Raw genomic sequence first — 22,500 nt, 5'->3', positions numbered from 1 at the left:
ACGCTAATCTTTGCTTCTGCGAAAACTCGTCCTCCTCCAAAGTAACTATCAGCTGTTCGTTGTATTTACCCGCGTATGTGTAAAGTTCGTATAGGGCACAATTCGTGTTGAATTCCGTTGTATGTAACTGCAAGGATTACAAAAGAAGAGAAATATATTGGCTTGTGAATTTTTATTTCTTATTTTTCGGTGTAACGATAGTAGCAACAATATTGGCCCTTTTTTTCCTCTTCTTTTTTTTGTTAATCCTCTATAACTCGTCTCGCAGGACATGCTCAACTTTTACGATCTAAAAGCTAAAGCTAAGCTTTAGTTTTACAATTTGGAAGAAAGAAAAATAAGAGATGTTTGAAGCCTTAAAAAAAGAAAGAAAAACAAGTAGACAAAAAGAAGAGTAATTTCTTTTTTTTTAAAACGTCTAGGAATTTTTGATCCATCTCGTGTCTTTTTTTTTTTTTTATAAAGAAGCAAAGTTGAGTTATAGAGGATTACAAAGAAGAAAAAATAAATAAATAAATAAATAAAGGAAGAAAGAAAAAAATAGGAATTTGAGTAATACCCTCGATTCTTCGGCAAGCATAGCGTTCATGTCTTGATCGGATATGGCTGGCATGACTTTGATATCCGAGTAGTAACGTTCTACCCATTCTTTGTACACTGGAATGTCTTTCGCATAAAGCAACTTCGAACTCGGTGAGTCCTTACCTAAAGAAAGGGAGAGAGAAAGAAAAATAATATCAAATCATAAAGATAGAAATATATATATATATATATATTTGTAATTTAAATATTTATATATCAGTAATTTATTTGGAAAATGATTTAATTTAAAAATGCTCCATTAAAAAAAAAAGTCACATTAACATTTATAATAATAGTTACAATTCTACGTGATATCTTTAATTTTTAAAGAATAAACAATCAGATTTATACGTGCATAAATATTATACGAAATTAATGAATATTTCAAATTTTAAATTACGACGAATAATAAACGTGAAATAACAAACCTAATCTATGATCCGACGTGGAACAACTATCCATGAACGTCTGTGCCACGACGGATAGACACGAGTCGACGATATTCGACTTGTGTATGTCGAAGATGAAATTTGGATTTTTAATAAGATTAACCCAAAACCTTAGGGGCAACGAATTACTTTTCCATGTATGGACCACTTCGGGGTCGGATATGCCATGTTGTAGCGCTTGGTCGTCCATAAAGTCGAACATATATTTAATAGCAAGAGGAAGCGCCGAACCTCGATGGGCAGTGCTAAATATTGTCTCGAATAAATCGTCGACGAATTTTTGAAGTGTACCCTTGGTAGCGAGTAACCTCGTTAGATAGATTTCAGAGACCATTTTGTTACCACGATCACCCTCTTTCCTAGCATCAGTATCGTGATGTTTAACAAGATGCCAACATTTCATACCACCGTCGTGATTTTGATTCAATGGCGATGTCGCACGTGACAATGGCGGACTGGCCGAACTGAATTTACTCAGATTCAATGTTTCGTATTTGTGAGATTTGTCCGTTTTTTCAGATAAGATCGATAGATTGTAGATGGAGGATTGCTTAGATACTAAATTTAGCGAGGCTGAGTCCGGTACCCTGTAATGATTCAAAGTATTTCGTTTTTTCCATTCTCCTTCCGTCTTTGTTGTTGTGTCCTCGTCATAAAGGATCAATCTACCAGATGCTCCGGTTCGCCATTCTAATATAAAAGCAAAAAAGTGAATATACCAGTATACGTATATATGTATACACAAATATATATATATCTATATAAAATAAAATATATACATATATATTTCTCGTATGTATAAGAATATTTCTTATATACATACGTATATAAGGAATGGAATATATATTATATAATATATTATATAATATTATATATATATATAAGAAATATACTTTATGTATTTCTATGTATATATTTCTTGTACGTACATAAAGAACGGATATATATATATATAAGATATAAAAACAAGATGAGAGAGAGAGAGAGAGAGAGAGAGAGAGGATGATCTCTTACCAAGATCTAAATCATCCTTCCTGGGTCTTTGGCTGTAAGGCGTAGCTCTGTAAATGGTATCCAATGCCTTCTCCTTAACTTGAGATATCGTGTCGCAGTCGAGAACCTTAACAGGTACGTTCTCCGTATTTGGATCGATTCCACCGACGTAAGCAGTTTGTTGCGATATGGAGACGTAAACGGTCTATATATGAAAAATAAAAAAAAAAAAGAAAGAAATTAAAGAAAAAGAAAAAAGGTAATGTCAACAGGATTGACGAAGAACCCTTTGAAAGCTGTACTTACGATCTCTCTTGTAATATTACATTAGTTAAAGAGTATCGTCTGTATGTGTACGTCTGTTTTATTTTTCTTTTTTCTTACCATCGGTTTAAAGTCGATAGACTGTCTGATCAATTTCTCTTCGGACAAGGAGTAACGTGCCTCGGACGTGATCGCATCAACCGGACCTTTGTCGACCTGCTGTTTTACTGCTCTGAAGAGTACGTACAATGGCTCGCCAGCACATTCGCGCATAAATTTGTAGAGTAGGAAGGTGAACCAAGCTGACAACATTTTCTCTGCGACGCTTTCCGTTCTGGAATATTCGAAGAAAGAAAGAAAGAAAGAAAGAAAAGATTTATTATAATTATTCGAACAACCATATAAAAAATGATAAATATTTTGTAGCGATCATTTTGTATAAATCATTATCATTTACCTTCTCAAAAACAATTTCGGATGACTCTTTCCTTCCGTACACTTCTCGATTAGATCGGCTAAAAGTGTTTTTAGAATATCCGTGCAATATTCCATTTTGCTTTGAAGAGTAACCATGATGAGACTGGCCACGTTGACTCGGTCCCTCATCGAGAAGTAACGATTACTTTCCAATGTTCTAACGAAAAGTAAGAGAAAGGTTTTGTTCATGATCAATTGACCAAACAAACGCAAACCTTTCTCTTTGCGTGCCAACTCAGGTCTGTCCCATTGAAGTACCGGACTATTGTCGTCACTTGGGAAGAGTATCATCATCGCATAAGTGCGATAATCGAGGAACGGTATACCACCGCTCGTTAAATCACCGGTAAGATCGGTCATCTCCGTTTGTAATTCGGCGAAAGCCTCTTTGCATTCGGCAGCTACGCGTAACTCTAAGATGTCCATTTGTTCTTGCATGTTCTTCAATACTCTGTTACTTTCCGTTGATTTTCGTCTATAAGCTATAAGGAATGCGATGAAGACGAATACTAATATAACAATAGCGGCTATTACACCGATAAGCGCTGGCTTCGATAACGGACCATTCAAGCCAGCTGGTAAAGCGTAACTGAGCTTTCCAATTGTATAACGAAGCGTACCGCCTACGATCACTATCACCTCTGGCAATTCTTGCTTGTTAGGAAGTCCTTCGGAATCTAGTGCCGGTGGTTGGGTCAATGGTGGCCGACAGGTCAATTGTTGCCTTGACAAGGAGGTTACGTTGCAGAAGGCATTACCAATTTGTACGACCACGTCGGACTCTTGACAAGCTCGATCCAGATGTTGACCGTTGATCGTCAGGTAATCACTCTTGTAGTACTTCACCTCCTCATCGAAGACATCGTAAATCGGATTTGGATAGAGTAGGAATGCATTGAAACCGTGCAGTGTGAGATTCTGTACGCCGGTTACGTTATCCATTCGAAAACCGTATTCCAACGGGTGAGGTTTCTCAGCATCGAGCATCACGTTTTCAGGGACTTCGATCGTAGGTGACTTGCATATCATACTTTCTTGACTGATCACCTTGCATTCCGACACGAACATCTTCTCGTCGTAATAGACGTACATTTGCGGGCTCTGAATGTACCCCAGATTTTTTCCAGTTACCGAGATCTTTATACCACCGGCTGGTATACCCTTGGGTATCTTTACCTGACTTGCCACACCGCTCTCCACGCTTTTGATCGTTGGATCATCTACGTACTCGAAGAAACCATCGTAAAGACGATGACCACCGTCAAAGGTCATGTTCAACGTGCCGCTTCTCTTCCTGTCGCTGGCACTGGTCACGCAAAGGGCTTCGTTAGGTTCCGCGCTTATTATCGAACAAGGAAGCTTGTCGATGTAAGCACGAATCTTGCTACCAGCGTTCATATATTGTCCAGTTATTTTGATTACCGTTCCACCGCTCAATGGCCCATATTTAGGTGATATAGAAATTATTTTTGGATCTACGAACTCGTAGTCGGTCTCCGATTGACCATGGAAATTTTCGATCTTGACGATCACAGGACCACGTCTATCTTTTAAGTCACCCGGACCATCGACGCGACAAACTATCTGTTTCGTACGAATGTATAGTTCGAAATACGGTTGACATACTATTCCTGCTACCGTCACTCCACCGTAGATGTCCTGCAAATTTTAATAACGAATAGATCAAACTATCTGACGCCGCACGAAGTAAAACTTTTCGAAGCGTGCGAAACGCGTTTTAAAATTTTTCATGGAACTCTTAAAAAAAAAAAAAAAAAGAAAGAAAAACTATCCGTTTTTACGAAACATATTTTTGAATATACATAGGTCGTAAATACCTTGAACGTTTTGCCAAGATTTATACCACTTATCGTGATATTGGTGTTACCCTCCCATGGTCCCATTTGTGGTTCGAACTTATGTATCTCTGGATTTGGACAAGTTTGATTTCTATCCAGCCACGGACCTGAACCACGATCGCACTGATCCTTGACCTCGCATTTATCCGAACTCTGACACCATCCGCAGCCATATTTCTGTGCCAGAGCTAAACACATACCACAGTTGTCCGCCATATCACGACATCTGTATATCACCAAGTGGATATTGTCCGGATTATCCAAAGGTTTCGAGCCACCCCAGATTACTGCGAATGGTACAGTGATATTCGGTGCACGAGACGTGTAAGAAAATTCTGTCTCATCGCAGTAGATTGTGTCAGCCAAAAGTCTCGCGTTTACACTGGTCACACGACCCTCGATATTGAACTGACAGACGAATCGTGTTTGTATGATGAATTGCTGAAAATATATTTCGTTATCATTGATAGCAAACAAATTCATTCATTAATAATAATCGTCATCATTGAATCATCGAATTAATTATTTCAGTCGTCTAAAAAAGAAAAAGAAAACATTCATCCGACGATGAATTTTGAACTTACCCCTATGATATGCACTTTCACTCGTATTGCTTTCTTAATACCAGAAGACACAAGGATCTCTTGCGAATCCGTAGAATTGATAGTCGGACAAAAGCCTGGTCCACTTCTATAACTCGGTCCCATTCGCTGTGGTAAAAAAAAAAAACAAATCATCATCATCATCGTCGTCGTCATCATCATAGAGAAACGAAATCTTTCAAGTATCAGACATCGTACGACTTACGTTGACACCAGTGACGAGTATATCGTTACGACAATTTTCAGCCGTATCGTGTGTACATCTGTGTCCGTCCACGCACCAGTCGCAAGGGAAATCCGAGGATACGCATTGGGTGCAAGAGCTGTACGTGTTGCAATCGAAAAAGGTGAAATCGGTTGCAACGAGATCTGGCCCGTTGGTCATACGGACTGAGAGTTTTGCGGTAAAATGATGTTTGCCAGGTGGTATGGATGGTAAAAGATCGGTTCTTGGTGTTGTGCAATTAACTCCATAGGGTTTTCTCGATGCATTAGTTATCAGTGTCTTATCCAATGCTGAGAATGCACAAAGAAATTGTCCCGACAATGTTGGAAGATTATCGATAACCAATTCCAAAGTTCTTGCTGTAGTACGTTGAAGTTGATCCGGTGTTACCGATGTTATTGTAGTACATCTACCACTTTTGTAAGGTATCCAATAAAGTGGATCCTTAGCGGCGTCTTGACAGTCGCTTCGTAAATTGCACTTATTTTCCAAGGAACACCAACCGCAGTAAGGATCCTTAGCACCCAAGCAATCCCAGCAAGTCTTGTAAACCGAACACTCTTGCACTTTGACCTTCGAGACTGTCTGCCTCGTGAGTACGTACAGGTGCATCAGTTGCGAGTCGAAGAGCAAGTCCGGGTTCACGGGTGAATCAGGGTCGATCGCCAGGTCGCCATACTCAAGGGCTAAACTCGAACTTTCCACCACCACCTGTTAATTAGAACAAAACATTGTATTAGTTTAAATCTCTTTTTTCTTTATTCTATTTTTTTTTTCTTAATTATTTCTTTTCAAAGATAATTTGCGTGCACGATCGACAGATTAGATCGAGCAGAATGACTCCATTCAATTTTATTGACGAATTCAATAATGTTAATAATTAAGATTACCAAAAAAAATAATATATATATATATATAATTGCCTATGTATCACATGATCACATATTTTTCTCATAGTCATTTTATAACTTACACAAATAATATCAATTTGAACTTTCTTCGATACAAATCCTTTCTTTTCTTTTCTTTTTTTTCTTTTTTTTCTATCTATCACTCATCATTTCCTTGATGTCATACGACGTACAATATGTGTCTTAGTATCAAAGGAATATCAACTTTTCCTCGCATATTAACAATCGCTTCATTAGCTTCCTCTATAAGAGGAAAATAAGAAGAAAAAAACAACAACAACAAGTAACTCTCTCTCAGTCATTTTATAATTTACTTTCCATACAGAAATACATACTTTCAATATAGAACATATATCTTAAGAAACTATTATTATCTCCTTCTTGCTTTCTAAACATGCGCACGAGTATACCACAAACAAACAAACACACACACACACACACACTGATTAGCTGCGATTTCGCAGGAGAATCTCGAAGGAATAAAAAAAAAAAAAAGAAAAAAAAAATAGAGAAGGAGAGAAAAAAAAAGAAAAGAAAGAAACAGAAATTTCCTTTTCACGTGACAACGTAATAGCGATGCGGAATGAAACTACTCCAATGAGAACACAGTAATTTATTTCTATTGTCTGAAATTGTTCGTAGTATTAGCAACGAGAGGAGAAGATCTCTATCCAATATCTCTCTCTCTCTCTCTCTCTCTCTCTCTCTCTCTAATATTCTTTTAAATCCATGTTACGTCGAAGAAACGTCGTCGTTAACGACTTTTACTTCTCGTTCCTCTCCGCGTTGTTTCGTGTCTTCGCAAACCCAGGTGCAGCAGGCTTGCATCGTCGCACTGCTTCATTTCCTTGGACTTTACCGCGAGAGTCTCATTCGTGGTCGCGGTTAAAGGGGGAGTTGGGTGGGTTGGACGAGGGGTGTGCGGTGAGGAGGATCAGTTAGGTTGCACGATGGCAGGGTTAAAGGAGAGGGGTTGCAAATTAAATCTTGGAGAATGGACGAGTCTCTCTCTCTCTTTCTCTTTCTCTTTCTCTTTTTCTTTCTCTTTCTCTTTTTCTCTTCTTCTCTTTTTCTCTCCTTCGTGTTTCGAAAATGACGACAGAAGAGAAGATTCCGCGGCTTTTCTCTCTATCTCTTTTCATCTGTCTATCTTTCTCTTTCTCTATCTCTATCTCTATCTCTCTCTTTCTCTTTCTTTCTTTATTTTTCTTCTACCAGCTAGAATTACTCGTGATTTTAATAAAAAGGTCAGACCGCTTCTTACCTGAATGATAATAACAGTAATCTACGAGGATACTGATCAAACAACGCAACATCTCACGACGACATCATCATTTGTTGTTGTTGTTGTTGTTGTTGTTGTTGTTATTGTTGTTTCTTTACTTGTTCTTTTTTTCTTTATTTTTTCTTCCTTTCTTTCTTTTTTCTTTCTTCATCATTTTGTTTCTTTGTTCCTTTTAAGGATATTAAGAAAATGATTAAGAGTGTAAGAATTATCCAAGAGAATTTCCATATTTCGTGCATCTGCATTCATAGTTAATATCAAAGAACATAAAGAAAAGAAAAAGAAAATAAAAAAAAAAAGAAACAAAATCCATTCGTTTTAAATGCAATCGAGATCGATAAGTTAGTAATATAAAAAATAATTTAAAAAAATAATTTGATCTATCGTTAATCTGGGTATCATCTTCTATAATATCAAATTGGAAAATCGTAAATGTTTTCTTTTTTTTTTTATTATTACTTTTTCTAAACGCGACGATTTAACGAAATTGAACAATTTTCAACAATAAAAGAGGAAATCAAAATGCAAGCAATATACTCGAAGCAATATATATCGTCATATCAGGTTTATTATATAGATTTCAGGATTAATAAGCATATGAAAGTACTGTATAAATTGAGTAGTACTTTCTTCAGCAATTGTTAATAATTCTACTGAAATTCTCAAATTATTATAGTAATCGATTGAAGAAAAAAAATTAAAAGATGTAATTAATTGTAACAATTGGAAATGTTTAATAACGAACGAATCTGAACATAAAAATTTTTCTTTTTCTTTTCTTTTGCTTCTCTTTCTTTTCTTTCTTTTTATTTATTTATTTATTTATTTCTATTTCTATTTCTATTTCTATTTCTATTTCTATTTTTACGTACGTTTCTTTCTTCGTAGGAACGTTAATTGTAGTTTGGCATAAGGACGATTAAATCGAAATACTTTCTCTAACTTTAAGGAAGAAGTAATGCCACTGGTCTGATCGATTCTGAAGTTGTAGTTTTCTAAACTGACGGAAACAAAGAACGAAGAGGAAACGAAACGGACGGTGATGGAAAATTCTTAGAGGTAAAAAAAAAAAAATAGAGAAAGAGAGAGAAAGAGAGAGAGAGAGAGAGAGAGAGAGAGTACTGTTCAATCTTTCCTTTTTATTTTATTTTCTTTCATTTTATTTTACTTCTTGGTTTGTTGGTTTGTTTCCTGATACAGAACGAAACTACATTTGAAGAACCTATGAGTTTTATTACATCAGACGAACTTGTCTTGGTTCACTTAATTTTTTTTTTTACTTTTCTTTTCTTTTCTTCTCCCTTCATTTTATTTTATATATATATATATATATATATATATATATATACATATATATATATATATAGAAGATCCTATGGGTTTTAAAAAACGTTAATATTTTATTGCTTAATTTTTTATATTTATATATATATATAGTTCTTTTTTTATAAAAGTTTTTATAGAGGTTTAAAAAAATATTGAATTCGGTTGTGATTCTTCGAAAAAACGATGTGTTTACTTAATTAATAATAACTATTATTACATCTAGGTATTTTATTGGGTTAGATCAACGTGTCGGAATTTTCTCAATATTTTATATTTAAATAAATAAAGTATTTTTTATTGCGAAACTTTAATATTGCTAGATGGTTAAACTAATAGTGTACTATTATTGTTGCGTACGCGTATTTATCTATGTGCGTATTTTATGTTTGGATATAAAATATAAAATATAAAAAATCCCAATACACACATTACTCCTTATTGGTCAATTTTATTACAACGGAGTCGAGCGTAAATTTTGATCAAAATTTTACTGGAACATATAGAACGAACGCTTGGGATCTACGTAGTTGTAAAAAAAAAAAAGTGTTGCTGATAAATAATCAAAAACGAGGACTCGCGTTCGTTGATATCATCGATCACCAGATTTAGAAAAGGAAGAACGAACGATTGCGATCTAAAAAATTACTAAATCAATATTGTATAATCATTCGACACTAATGATGAAAAAAATAAAGTAATCGAATTCGTGATATCACCGCCAACCACTAGATTTAGAAAAGAAACAACGGACGATTTCGATCGACTATCCTAGTAAATAAAAATTATTTAATTATTCAACACTAATTAATAATCAAGAAACGATGTATTCGAGTTCGTGATATCATTGACCAATAGATTTAGAAAGGAAAGAACGAACGATTGCGATCGATCTACTACTACTACTACTACTACTACTATTACTATTACTATTACTACTGCTGGTAAATAAAAATTATTTATTTATTCAACACTAATTAATAATCAAGAAACGATGTATTCGAGTTCGTGATATCGTTGACCAATAGATTTAGAAAGGAAAGAACGAACGATTGCGATCGTGCTACTGCAAGATAAATAAAAATTATTTATTCATTCTGCACTAATTAATGATAAAAAAAAAACGAAGAATTTATTTATACTCGACGATATCACTGAACGATTTAGAAAGAAAAAAAGAAAAGAGAGAAAATAATTAAGAAAAAAAAAAAAAAAAGAAAAGAAAAGAAAAAGAAAAAAAGGAAAGAAGAGAAAAGAAGAAGAAAAATCAAAGAGTAGTAGAGTACAAGAGTCAAGTTTCTCCTTCCCCTCGTCCTTCTCCTTTTTGTCTCTTTTTTTTCTTTTTCTTCTTCTTCTTGTTCGGTAGCTTCTCTCGTTGCATTCTCGGTGGTACAGAATAACGAGGATGATTAGTATCGCGGCGCCATCCTGCCGGTTAATCGTGCTATCCGTCGAGTAAAGAAAACTTCGGTAGTTTCGTCTCCTTATCCCCCACCCTCCCACCCTCCATACCTCTCACCCACCCTCCAATCTCTCCTCCTACCCTTATGTTGTGTGCGTTCGGTGAACGTGCTTGTAAACTTCGTGTCCTCGTTGAAGGTAAGATAGAGAAAGAGCAAAGAAAGACAGACAGAGAGAGAGAGAGAGAGAGAGAGAGAGAGAGAGAGAGAGAGAGAGAGAGAGAGAGAGAGGATGAGAAGAAGAGAATGAGAGGAAGAGGATGAGGATGAAGATGAAGAGGTGGGAGGGGAGGAGATTGGAGGAAAGGGTTAGGAGTACCTTTCTCGGTGAACCTGCACGTTACACACAAAGCTTCTTAATGGCCATGCAGAGGCTCCGTCGAGGCGGAGGTTATATCTGGGGTCAGGAATACTTACGAGAAGGAGGAGAAGAAGAAGAAGGAGGAGGAGGAGGATGAGGAGGAGGAGGAAGAGGAGGAGGAGGAGGAGGAAGGATAGGAGACGTTGCTGTTGCTTGCTGGTGCTGCTGTTACTGGTACTGGAGCTGGCGTTGGTATTGATGTTAGTGATTGGTATTGGTATTGGTGTTGGTGTTGGTGTTGGTGTTGGTGTTGATGTTGATGTTGGTGATGGTGTTGGTATTGCTCTTGCTGTATGAGAGGAACGAAGAAATACTAGGGGGAGGAGTAAAGAAGGAGAAAAACCACTGGAAGCTTCGGACGAAAGAAATACGATGACGACGATCAGGATGATGATCATGCTGATGAAGCTCCTGATGATAATAATAATAATAATGACGATGACGATCACGACGAGGAAGACGACAACGACGACGACGACGATGATGACGATGATGATGATAATAATTATTATGATGATGCTTATATTGCTGACTGAACCAATCTAGCTAACATATTTTTCTTTTTTCCATTTTTTTCTTTGATTCTTTTTTCGCGTCTCTTGCCTTTGTCATTGAAAAAAATACATCACTTACGTGACGCATAGATAAATAATAATTATAGTAATAATTTTACAACTATTCAGATAATTAGAGAAAGAGAGAAATAAAAATAGGTAGATATCTTAATTACCTGCCTCTCGTTATTGTATTTTCTCTCTCTCTCTCTCTCTCTCTCTCTCTCTGTCTCTCTTTATCTTGTTCTTGGATGGTTCTCCTTTTTCGATTCGTAGGTAGACACGATGTATGTCGTAGTTACGTGTCGGCAAACGGCAATCGGTCGTTTCGCTTGAAATAAAAAAGGAATTGGCGGTCGACATTCCTGAATCGATTTCGAGCCGGTGCATGTTAGTAAGTAACGTCCCACGTAAAGCGCTCGCATGTTCGTGCACATTAATGGCTTTAGCTACTGCGAAATCCACGGTTTAAGCGTCATCCACGGTTTTTCTTTCTTTCTTTTTCTTTTTTTTGACTCATTCTTTCTCCTTACTTTTTTCGTCACATTCCATTCTTTCGTTTTTCTTCTTTCCTTCCCCTTTCTTCTTCTTCTTCTTTTTTCTTTTTTTTTTTTTTTCAAACAATTATCGCAACAACAAGTGCCAATATCTTGTATACGAGTAATATTTCTTTTTGATAATTTATATCATTGTTAATAATTTTTATCATCCGATTGTTAATCGTTAAATTGATTTTATTGATGATTATATATATAATCATGTAAACGTAATGTGATACGTAACGTGATATATATATATAAAATACGTAAACGTTTTTTTGATACAAGCACTGTTTGCTATGAATGATAGAAAGAAAGAGAGAGAGAGAGAGAGAGAGAGAGAGAGAGAGAGAGAGAGAGAAAGAGAGAGAATGTAAACAAACTACTAGGGTAAAACGCATAATTCGCAAACACGACTGTTACAGGGTGACAGAGATAGAGATAGAGATAGAGATAGATAGATAGATAGATAGATAGAGAGAGAGAAAGACCCACATTATCTAGATAAACACCGATTGACCTGTTAATTAGGTAAATTCTGATATTTGAATATTTACAGTGTAAATGATGATCGATAGAATTACAGCGTACCGACGTAGTAACGATTCTATCCTATGTTAATACATAGGTATCTATATGTATATATATATATTGTATATAAATATATATATACATATATACATACATATATATCGTGTGATTTTCCCATTTATCGTTACGATCATTTAGAGATAACGGTCGACTTCATTGTTATCAGAACGATAATGTTCATTTCAAAGGGTAGATAATTCGATCGTGATTTAGAATTATTCACACAGATGAATTTTCATTATGAACTAACGAGATATTTATTCTAACAAATAAATAAATAAAGAATACATAATTATATAAGAATAAAAGAAAAAGAAGAATGAGAAAAAAAATGAAAAGAGAGAAAAGGAAAGAACGGACTGTGAAATTTGATCGTTTTTCATATCCATCGTTGTTCATATCCATTCGAAATAAATCGAAAAAAAGAAAGATACGTGTGTGAAAGTAGCTTAAGCTATGGATCTCGATGGCCAAAGCCATGGCACGCACGTTCTCGCGTTCTGTCAAAATGTCTCGCGCATTCGTGACAGGGCAATGCTACGAGTATAGCTACGATCAAGCTACGAGAAGAAAATGTGTACGTTCCTTGTATATACATGTATATACATACATAAACATACATATATACATACGTACGTGTAAGTACATACGTATGTACGTATGTATGTACGTACGTATGTATGTACGTACGTATGTATGTATGTATATACTATATATAGCTTGCAATGGCTTTTCGATCTTGGAACGTAGACGATCATCCTTAGTTTTTCTACGTCTTCGCTTTGTTCCTCGTGGAAAATGAAAAAGTACGTGACTTTTGCGTGATATTATTCGATGCCACAGCTGCAACGATAAAACTAAAAGAAAATTCCCTTGAAAGCGAAAGATAAGAAGTGAAAAGTTTTAAATGAAAATTTTGAAGGAAGTATACTACTATGTATATAGTATAGATACGTTGATAAGAGAAGAAGAAGAAGAAGAAGAAAAAGAAAAAAAAAAAGAATTTGATTAAAAATAAAGATTAGATCTTTTCTTCTTCTCTTTTTTATTTTCCTTCCTTCTTTCTTTCTTTCATTCCTTTCTTTTCTTTCTTTTTCTGTTTTTCTTTTTTCAAAGAATTAAATCAAGACCATGAAAGTGATCCAATTCATACGTGAAGTTTTTGACACGTTTCTGAGATATTACAAAATTATTGTTCCATTCAAAATTGTTTACTTTTCTTTTTTTTTCTTTTCTTTTTCTTTTCTATGATGACAAGTGATAGAAAAGTTAGTATGTAATATTTATTCTGGATAAAATAAAATAATTCTTTTATATATTTAATATTCAAATCAGATGTTTCCATCATGATCAAGAAAAAAGAAAAAATCTGTTTAATGTTCCTAAATTTTCTGATGAATATTTAAATGTCGAATGTTATACGAATATCTACATACTTTTTCACGTTGCACTATGTTGTGACATCTGTACACTTACATGATAGTTTTATGATGAACATAGATATTTATCAGAGTTAGAGACTAGGTTGAGATCGGAATTGGAGAACAAAAAAGAAAAAGAAATTCGAACCATCACGTTCGATATTAAAACGACACAATGCAAGTTACGTTTTTTTTTCTTTGTTCGTGCACCTTGTTACATCGAACCATGTTTGTTTTGCGATTGCGGTTTAGCACTCGATATATGATACATACATATATCTATAATGTATCTACATACGCACGCACATAGATACATACATGTATCAGATATGTGTAAAAGAACGTGGAAACAATGGCAGAATATGGAATGATTTTTAAATATTCTTTTTTCCTTTTATATACTACTATACGATATTCCTATTCCCTACTCCTACACTCTTTTTTCTTTTTCTAGAAAGATTTAAAGAAAAAAGACAAACAAAGCGAGAGAGATAGATAGATAGATAGAGAAAGAAAGAGAGAGAGAGAAAGAGAGAGAGAGAGAGAGAGAGAGAGAGAGAGAGAGCAATCAGACAACCGTTTTACTATTACATGCAAACGAACGGATATAAACTATCGAACAAAATACGAGAAAAAAAAAAATATTCTTGAATTATTCGATTAATCGTAAAAATAGAAATTATATTGATTAAATCGTAGAAAAAGAAAAGCTAATGGCATGAGAGTTGGATTGGTGGATGATTTAAAAGAATATATCGAAGGATAGGATATATATATCAAAAAAAAAAAAAAAGAAAGAAAAAGAAGAAAAAGAAAAAAGAGAAAAAAAAATAGATGAAGAGAAGGAATAACAAAAAAAAAAATAAAGAAAAAAGATAAAAAAAAATATAAAGTCCGTTCTTTATCGAGTAGAATAGATATCTACGTAGGAAAAGTTATTCCCTTTACGAGTATTGTACGAACAAAAAGAACTTTTCGTTCTCTGCCTACCTCTATCTCTATCTCTATCTCTCGTCTATCTCTTTCCTACATCTTTCCACCTTCTACTCTCCTCCCCCACCCCATTCACCCATACAAACAGAAACTCAACTTCTCTTACCAACACCATTCGTTACTCCGTTTTATCGTAGACGAGAGAATAGTTTTCCTTCGTAACGTCACATTGAGATTAATTGCCATTGAATCATCGAACCAGTTATGCCATTGAGAGAGAGAGAGAGAGAGAGAGAGAGAGAAATAGAGAGAGAGAGAGAGAGAGAGACAAAAAAAATGGTTCTCGTACTTGGCGAACGCTAATTAAACTACGTGGCCTTGATGATCGCTTCAAATGGGAAGGGATGTTCAATAAAAGCTTGGAAATAGAAAGATATATATATATATATATATATATATATATATATATATATATAGAGAGAGAGAGAGAGAGAGAGAATAGGAGTGAGCAAGACCGAGAGTGAAATTAATACAATCGACATTTTTTCAACGCGAGCCAATTAATTCGAAACTTCGACTTGACTCTTCGAATGGGGTAGGATGAAGAAGGGGTGGAACGGAACGAACGGAAAAAGGATTTCGAGGAGAAAAATGAAGGAGAGTAGACATAATGAGAGAGAGAAAGAGAGAGAGAAAGAGGAGGTAGAAAAAGGGGTGGTGGTCTACTTCGAGAGTGGAAGCTAATCGGATCTTTTTCTTTTCGTTATTATTTTTTTCTTTTTCTTTTTCTTTTTCCCCTCTTCTACTTCTCCCATTGCTCCTACTCCATTTTCTTCTCTTTCTTTTTTCCTTCTTCTTCTTCCGCTTCTGCTTCTGCTTCTGCTTCTGCTTTTCCTCTCCCTAATAAATCGTACTTTAGTTCGCATTCGTCCTCTCGATCTCTCTGAACTAACGAGAGTTCAGAACGAGAAGGAAAGGCTGTCGAATACTGACCTCACCTTCCCCTCTCCCACCCACCCCACCATCCCCCTACATTTAACTCCTTTCATCGGCTCTTCTCTCGAGTCTTCGACGAGAGAGAGAGAGAGAGAGAGGAAGAGAGAGGAGAGAGAGAGAGAAAGAAAGAAAGGAAAATAGAAAGAGAGAAAGAGAGAGTGAGAGTAGAAACGCGTCAGTACCAGCCTGTGCTAACGTCGATGCAAATCGCTTCCGAACGAGTTTCCGAGCGAGTTTCGTTGTACATACCGAGAGAGAGAGAGAGAGAGAGAGAGAAAGAGAGAGAGAGAGAGAGAGAGAGAGAGGAGAGCTCGGAGGAAAATTTATTGGTTCTGTTAAAGCCGTGGCGTGACTTCGAATTAACGCTCTCGCTCTCTTTCTCTTTTTCTTTCTCACTTTCTCTCTCTCTCTCTGTACCTTATTTATTTTTATTGTTTCGAAAGAGAATGAGAGAGAGAGAGAGAAATAGTGAAAGAGTGAAAGAGATAATATATATATATATACATACACATACACATAGGGTAAGGGTGAAAAGTTCTTAAGTGATTTTAAAAATCAATTACTCTTTCTCGAAACTTTGTTAGACTATAATATATGTACATGTATATATATGTGTATGTATGTGTGTATATTCTCTCTCTCTCTCTCTCTCTCTCTCTCTCTCTCTCTCTCTTCAAATCATAAAACAACAATGATATAATTTCAGTTTCTAAAATGACATGTCCAATTATAAATAAGGCTGAAAAGTCTCGAAACGAAATAATTGATTTTTTAAAATCACTTAGATAGATAATTTTGATTATCGTTTAAACACCTTCTGTCCATCCTACATGTACCTAAATATATATATATATATATATATATATATATATATATATATATGTATGTATGTATGTATGTATCTACGTATACACACTATTCGTTGCTAGTTCGAGTTTTAACGTTGTAACATTCGCATTCGTTGGAGAGTGAAAAGCGATCCGGAAAATGCGATTAGAAATTAGCAACACAGAGTTCTATCGGCGTTGATCAATGAAGTTTACCTTCCACCGTTTATCCTCGGAATTTATCAAAGGCTTGAAAACGAGCTTTAACGAGTACGAGTTCGTTCATTCGTTCGTTCGTTCGTTCGTTCGTTTCTAAATCCGATCTATCGGATCAAGATCGATGCAAGTACCCACGACCTGTCGATTGTTCTCCATCAATTTTAATTCTAACGATTGATAGGACTTTTAAAAAATAAAACTAAACAACGAATTATAACGCGTGACTTCTTTGAACGTGCGCCATTTTATTTATAGACTCGCCAACTTAAAAAATAGTAGACACACCCGTACCACGGACATACTCTACACCCATACGTCTGTTTCTTTCTCTATTTTTTTCCAATATTTTTTTCTTCTCTTTCTTTTTCTATTTTTTCTCTTTCGACTACTGTAATTTACACTTGATACGCGCACGTGTAAAGCCTCAGGGTCAACACTCTCAAACTATATACCTATCTCTGTATTTGTATATGTGTATCAATATGTGTGTATATATCCAATGTTTATCCCTTTCTATTCTAAATAGAACTTGTAGACTAACGTGTATTCTCTCTCTCTCTCTCTCTCTCTCTTTCTCTTTCTCTTTCTCTTTCTCTTTCTCTTAACGATACCTAATACGAAAGGATCCGTTCAAGAACTAGAAACTATTTGCAAAGGACTATCCTTCGATGATACTAAAGTCAATAATTACCTACTTATCGTAATCTGTTTGTCTTCACAGCATCATCCCGATAATGCGATTGATTAGCAAAGAAATCTCCTTTCTTTAGGATAACTCTAATTTTCTTATCTCTATATCTTTATCTCTATATCTTCTTTATCTTCCTATCTCTACATTATTTATTGATTTATTTATTTTTTTATAGAAATCTGTCTCGAACGAGACGTGATCTAAATTATTTCCTTTTCTTTTAATCAGATAGAGAAAGAAAAAGAGAGAGAAAGAGAGAGAGAGAGAAAGAGAATACGAAATATGTAATTATGTTTTATTAAACAATTAAAATGGAGAACTATGCTCATTTAAAACGAAGCTTCGTCGTCGTCTTATTCATCATTTCTTCCTTCTCTCTTTCTCTTTTTCTCGACTTTCGTATTATCTCGAAAGCGACATCATCAAAGATGAATTATCGTGAATTATTTCTGAAAATCTTTTATACTCGAAGACGTTTCTACTCGTCCTTCTATTGAAAAGCCGAATCATTTTCCTCTCTAATAGCGTTGCTACTTCCTAAATCTATAAAATTCGATGTTTGGTCTATTAACTTCTACGTACGTACGGCTTTATGTTCTTCATCTCTATTTTACATACTTATTCCTTCGTTTCAATTCTCTCTCTCTCTCTCTCTCTCTCTGTCTGTCTGTAGTTTATTCTTTGATATTTTTAACATCAACGTTTTTATCAGAACTAAAATAAACCGATTTTGCTTATTTTTTAAAATAAGACACAAAGAGTTTACAAATCACTACGAAGAAGAAATCTTTTTTCGTATTTCGTTCGATAAAAGATGTTCGGAAGTACATATCTGAATAAATTATTCGAAAGATTGTATACATGAATTTTAAGAAAAATATACGTTCATACGAAAAGTTATGAGTTGGTGTATTTACAAAGTGAAATAAAAAATTTTGTAGAAGAGAGAGAGAGAGAGTATATATATAAATTAAAAAAGAGGAAGAACAAAAAAGATAAATACATTTACATGATAATAATACGCTAAACAGATTTATGAAATTAAATCGCAGAAAGAAGAAAAAAGGAAAGGATACAAAAAAATTTTGTAGAAATAACAAAATGAGTATGTGTACGAATAAATGTTCGGTACGATATATGAAACTACAATTTATGAATTTCTACAACCCCCTACATTTTTACGTTAACATAGCAAAGTTAAGTATATTCACGAAAATTGAATTAAAAAAAAAAAAAATTTTCAAAAGGAAAAGCAAAAAAGGAGAAAAGTAAAGAAAAAGAAAATAGAAAAATCGCCTATTACGTTGAAATAATATTCCTCGCGTGTTAAAAAATTAAATGAAAATAAAGAAGCAAAGAGAGAATGGAGTGAAAGGAAAGAAAAAAAAGTGGAAGAAGATAAGAAACGAAAACGAAAACGAAAACGAAAACGAAAACGAAAACAAAACGGACGAAAAATAAGAAAAATGTAAAAAGAAAAAAAGAAAAAAGAAAAAGACGAAACAAAAAGAAAGAAAAGAAGAAAGAAATAAAAGTAAAACACATATCGAAACATTTTCGTTATCGATAGTAATCGTAAAAGTTAATTCGCATAGCCTAGTGTACAATTCTATCTGTAGATGGGTACGTACTATCTATCCTATCACTTCTATTCTCTTCACTCAGTAGATATTTCGGAGACTATTCTCTCTCATTCTCGTTCTACGTTTCCATTCGGCACGACTGAAACAATCGACAGGGATATTGCCTGTTTCTCTCCCGTTGTTCGCACTCCTCCCTCCACCCTCTCGTCCGGTACTTCTCGATGATTCTCACGAGCGTAGGATACCTACCCTCTTACGCTCCTACGCTTTTACGTTCACCCTCTCTCGTATACGTACACATAGATATATACATATATACACACATATATACACATACACGAACACACAAAAATACTTCCTCTATCGCCCATTACCCTTTAACGTTCCATAGTAAATGTATGTAGTAACGTGAACGTAGAAGGTGCTGATGACCCAGTGACGTAGGCATTCACTAAATCGGAAAAAGTTCAATTTTAATGAACTCGACACGTTCTTCAAACGCGTTCGTTCTACTTCGATCATTTTCTAAAACGCATATTACCTCTTTTTTTCTTGCATTCACTTACACGTGTATGTGTGTGTGTGTGTGTGTTTGCGCGTTCTGTCGATTATTGTCTTTCGACTCGTTTGAAACAAGAAAAAAAAATAGAATAATAAAAAAGAATAGAGAAATAGAGATAATAAGAATCAAACTCCGAACGAATTCTCGATCATAATGCCGAATGATTAATAATTATTCGTCGACTGTCGTAACTTTACGATCAAACGGTCGATTGATTTAAGGTACGACGTTCGATGGATAAATCGGTGAAAGCTATTTGCGCGTGTTCTCGCAGGTGTTAGTTTTTGCAAGTTAAATCTCCTCGAAAATAGGCATCGTTGGGTTTTAATGACGATGCCTTTAAAGTAGCCGAGCGTTAATTCACATGCCGCTCGTGCTTATCATAATTAATTGGGCCGAGAAATTGGATACGCTTTGTGCAAACCTGTTCTTAAAAGCTTCATTGATTTCCCGTCGTAAATCGTAGACTTGGATTACGTTAAATCCGCTTTTATTTCACGGGATGGTAGAAAAAAAATTCATGGCAGTTGTTCCATTGAGTTTTGAGAAAGGGATAATGTAATAAGATCTTTTTTTTGTATTCTTTTTCATTCATATAAGTTCGGTGCAAGCGAGTTCGTATAGTTGTTATACTTTTCTCATTAAACTGTCTTAAACCGTTTAAATATATGTACATTTATTAACAATATTGTATAGTATTATTTATATCAATATATAATAATTATCTATATATATATTATTATATTAATATATATATATTATGTGATTAATATATATTATTATTATCCGATAACGAGAAACGCTATCAAATATTTTAATAATTTATAAGATAGATATAATGATAAATATGATGATAATGGTCTCTTAAAAAAAGAAGAGAATAAAAAGGAAAGAAAATTATCTTTTCTCTAAATAACGTGGAAGGAAAAGTTAGTTCCTACGCTACTGCGGGAAAAGAGACGATGCAGGTGTTGAGGAGAGTAAGCGAGAGAGAGAGAGAGAGAGAGAGAGAGAGAGAGAGAGAGAGAGAGAGAGAGAGAGAGAGAGAGAGGGAAAGAGGGGTTAACCGTAACGTGCAACTATCGATTTCGTCCAAAGATTTACGATTAAAAGCGTGCTTTACGCATGCCTCGCGCCAATTATGTCGGCCACGTTGCTTCTTCGCCCTCAGGCCTCTTTCGACCTTCCCTTATCCCATTTCTCTTCCTCTTCCTCTTCCGTAAATTAAAATTTCTCGCCTCGCCGATAAGCTAGAGTTTCTTCATGCTACATGTACACATACACAGAAAGAGGGAGAGAGAGAGAGAGAGAGATACGCACAAACATTTATAAAACACAGGAGACGTAAACGAGTATGAAAAAATAAGCTAAATCCTAACGATGAAAATTACGTCAAAATTGAAAATAGCTCGTATTTATCGTAAAATTCATATTACGTTAAAATAAAAATAAAAAGGTAAAATACTATTAAAATATTTTGTAAAAAAAATTAAACGCACGTATGCGTAAACACGTAGACATAAAAATTTTGGTATTATAAGTTGGAGATGTAAATGAGTGCGTTGTGGCTCGTTCGTGTTAAACATTTTTTGCGTAATCAAAAAAAAAAAAAATATCGAAAGAAAAAGGAACAAGAAAAACCGATTGAAACGTTCTTAAAAAAATGAAAGAATGTGAGTGAGCATATATGCACGTACATACATACACGTATAAATATTCATAATGTAAAAAATGCAAATGAGCATTTTAAAAATAAATCAAAATGTAACGATGAAAATGGAGAAATTTGTTGAATCGAGAATAATAATTAAAGAAGAGAAAAGAGAAAATGTTGAACTAACGTAAACAATATGTAGATAGATTTAACAAGAATACGATAATGAAGGAGACAAAAGATTGTTGCAAGTTGAATACTAACGGTGAAAAAAAAAAGTAAAAGCGAAAAAAATATTAGAACGTTCTCAATGGGGGGAAAAAAAAAGAAAAATTCCAAAAATGCTGGAAAAAAAAATTAAAAGAACTCGCGAACGTGACCGAACTGCATAGATACCGAAAAGGATCGAGCGTGCCGAGTGGTAATTAGCGTCCGAAGAGTTATCGCGCTTGGTTGCTTTTGCTCGAAGAAGAAGCAGAAGAAGAAGAAGAAGAGAAAAAAAAATAGAGAAGAAAAAGAAAAAGAAAAAGAAAAAGAAAAATGGAAGAAGAAAAAAAGAAAGAAGAATGAAGAATTAGGTACAAAGTTCGAAAAACTTATTCGCGAACTTGCTAGCATCGGAGTTGGAGAAGTTTAGTACCCCCGTCTCCACCCCCTTCTTAGCACTTCTTCACCCCCTTTACACCCCACCATTTCTTTCGTTCGCGCTTCTTCATCGAAGAAATACGAAGAAGTCCGTTCAAAATGTTGGAAGCTAACGATAAGAAGACGAAGAAAAAGAAAAGAAACGAAGAAGAACAGAAAAAATTGATAAGAAAAAGATGAGATAAGATAAAAAAGAAAAAGGAGAGAGAGGGAGAGAGAGAGAGGAGAAAGAAATAGATAAAGAAATGAAACTAATAGGAATAACTCGAAATCAAATTAGGAATAACACGTAATGCGATTTGACAGAAAGGAAACAAAAAAGAAAAGAGAGAATCTCTCTTAGAGATTATCGATCGTTTCAGATAGAGTTTATCCTGTGGATGCTAAAACGAGAGAGAGAGAGAGAGAGAGAGAGAGAGAGAGAGAGAGAGAGAGAGAGAGAGAGAGAGAGAGAGAGAGAGAGAGATTCACGTTTACGCTAAGAGATTAATAC

The 22,500-nt window shown here is 34.8% G+C and overlaps 1 protein-coding gene across 1 annotated transcript in view; it reads right to left on the bottom strand.

Moving 5' to 3' along the window:
- LOC127061883 (plexin-A4) overlaps positions 1–22,500 on the bottom strand; it is a 277,822-nt gene that overhangs the window by 3,810 nt on the left and 251,512 nt on the right. Inside the window, exons 4-12 of the mRNA XM_050989346.1 lie at positions 5,432–6,163; positions 5,209–5,334; positions 4,604–5,065; positions 2,746–4,424; positions 2,409–2,622; positions 2,046–2,229; positions 1,011–1,721; positions 560–705; positions 1–127 (exon numbers count right to left, since the gene is read on the bottom strand). The exon at positions 1–127 is cut by the window's left edge and continues 3,810 nt beyond it. Coding sequence (XP_050845303.1) covers positions 1–127; positions 560–705; positions 1,011–1,721; positions 2,046–2,229; positions 2,409–2,622; positions 2,746–4,424; positions 4,604–5,065; positions 5,209–5,334; positions 5,432–6,163 — 4,381 coding nt within the window. The remainder of the gene's footprint in view (positions 128–559; positions 706–1,010; positions 1,722–2,045; positions 2,230–2,408; positions 2,623–2,745; positions 4,425–4,603; positions 5,066–5,208; positions 5,335–5,431; positions 6,164–22,500) is intronic.

This window comes from Vespula vulgaris, chromosome 2 (assembly GCF_905475345.1).
Source record: "Vespula vulgaris chromosome 2, iyVesVulg1.1, whole genome shotgun sequence".
Lineage (NCBI taxonomy): Eukaryota > Metazoa > Arthropoda > Insecta > Hymenoptera > Vespidae > Vespula > Vespula vulgaris.
The sequence above is the reverse complement of the archived record's forward strand: the minus strand, read 5'-3'. Positions and strand labels throughout refer to the sequence as shown.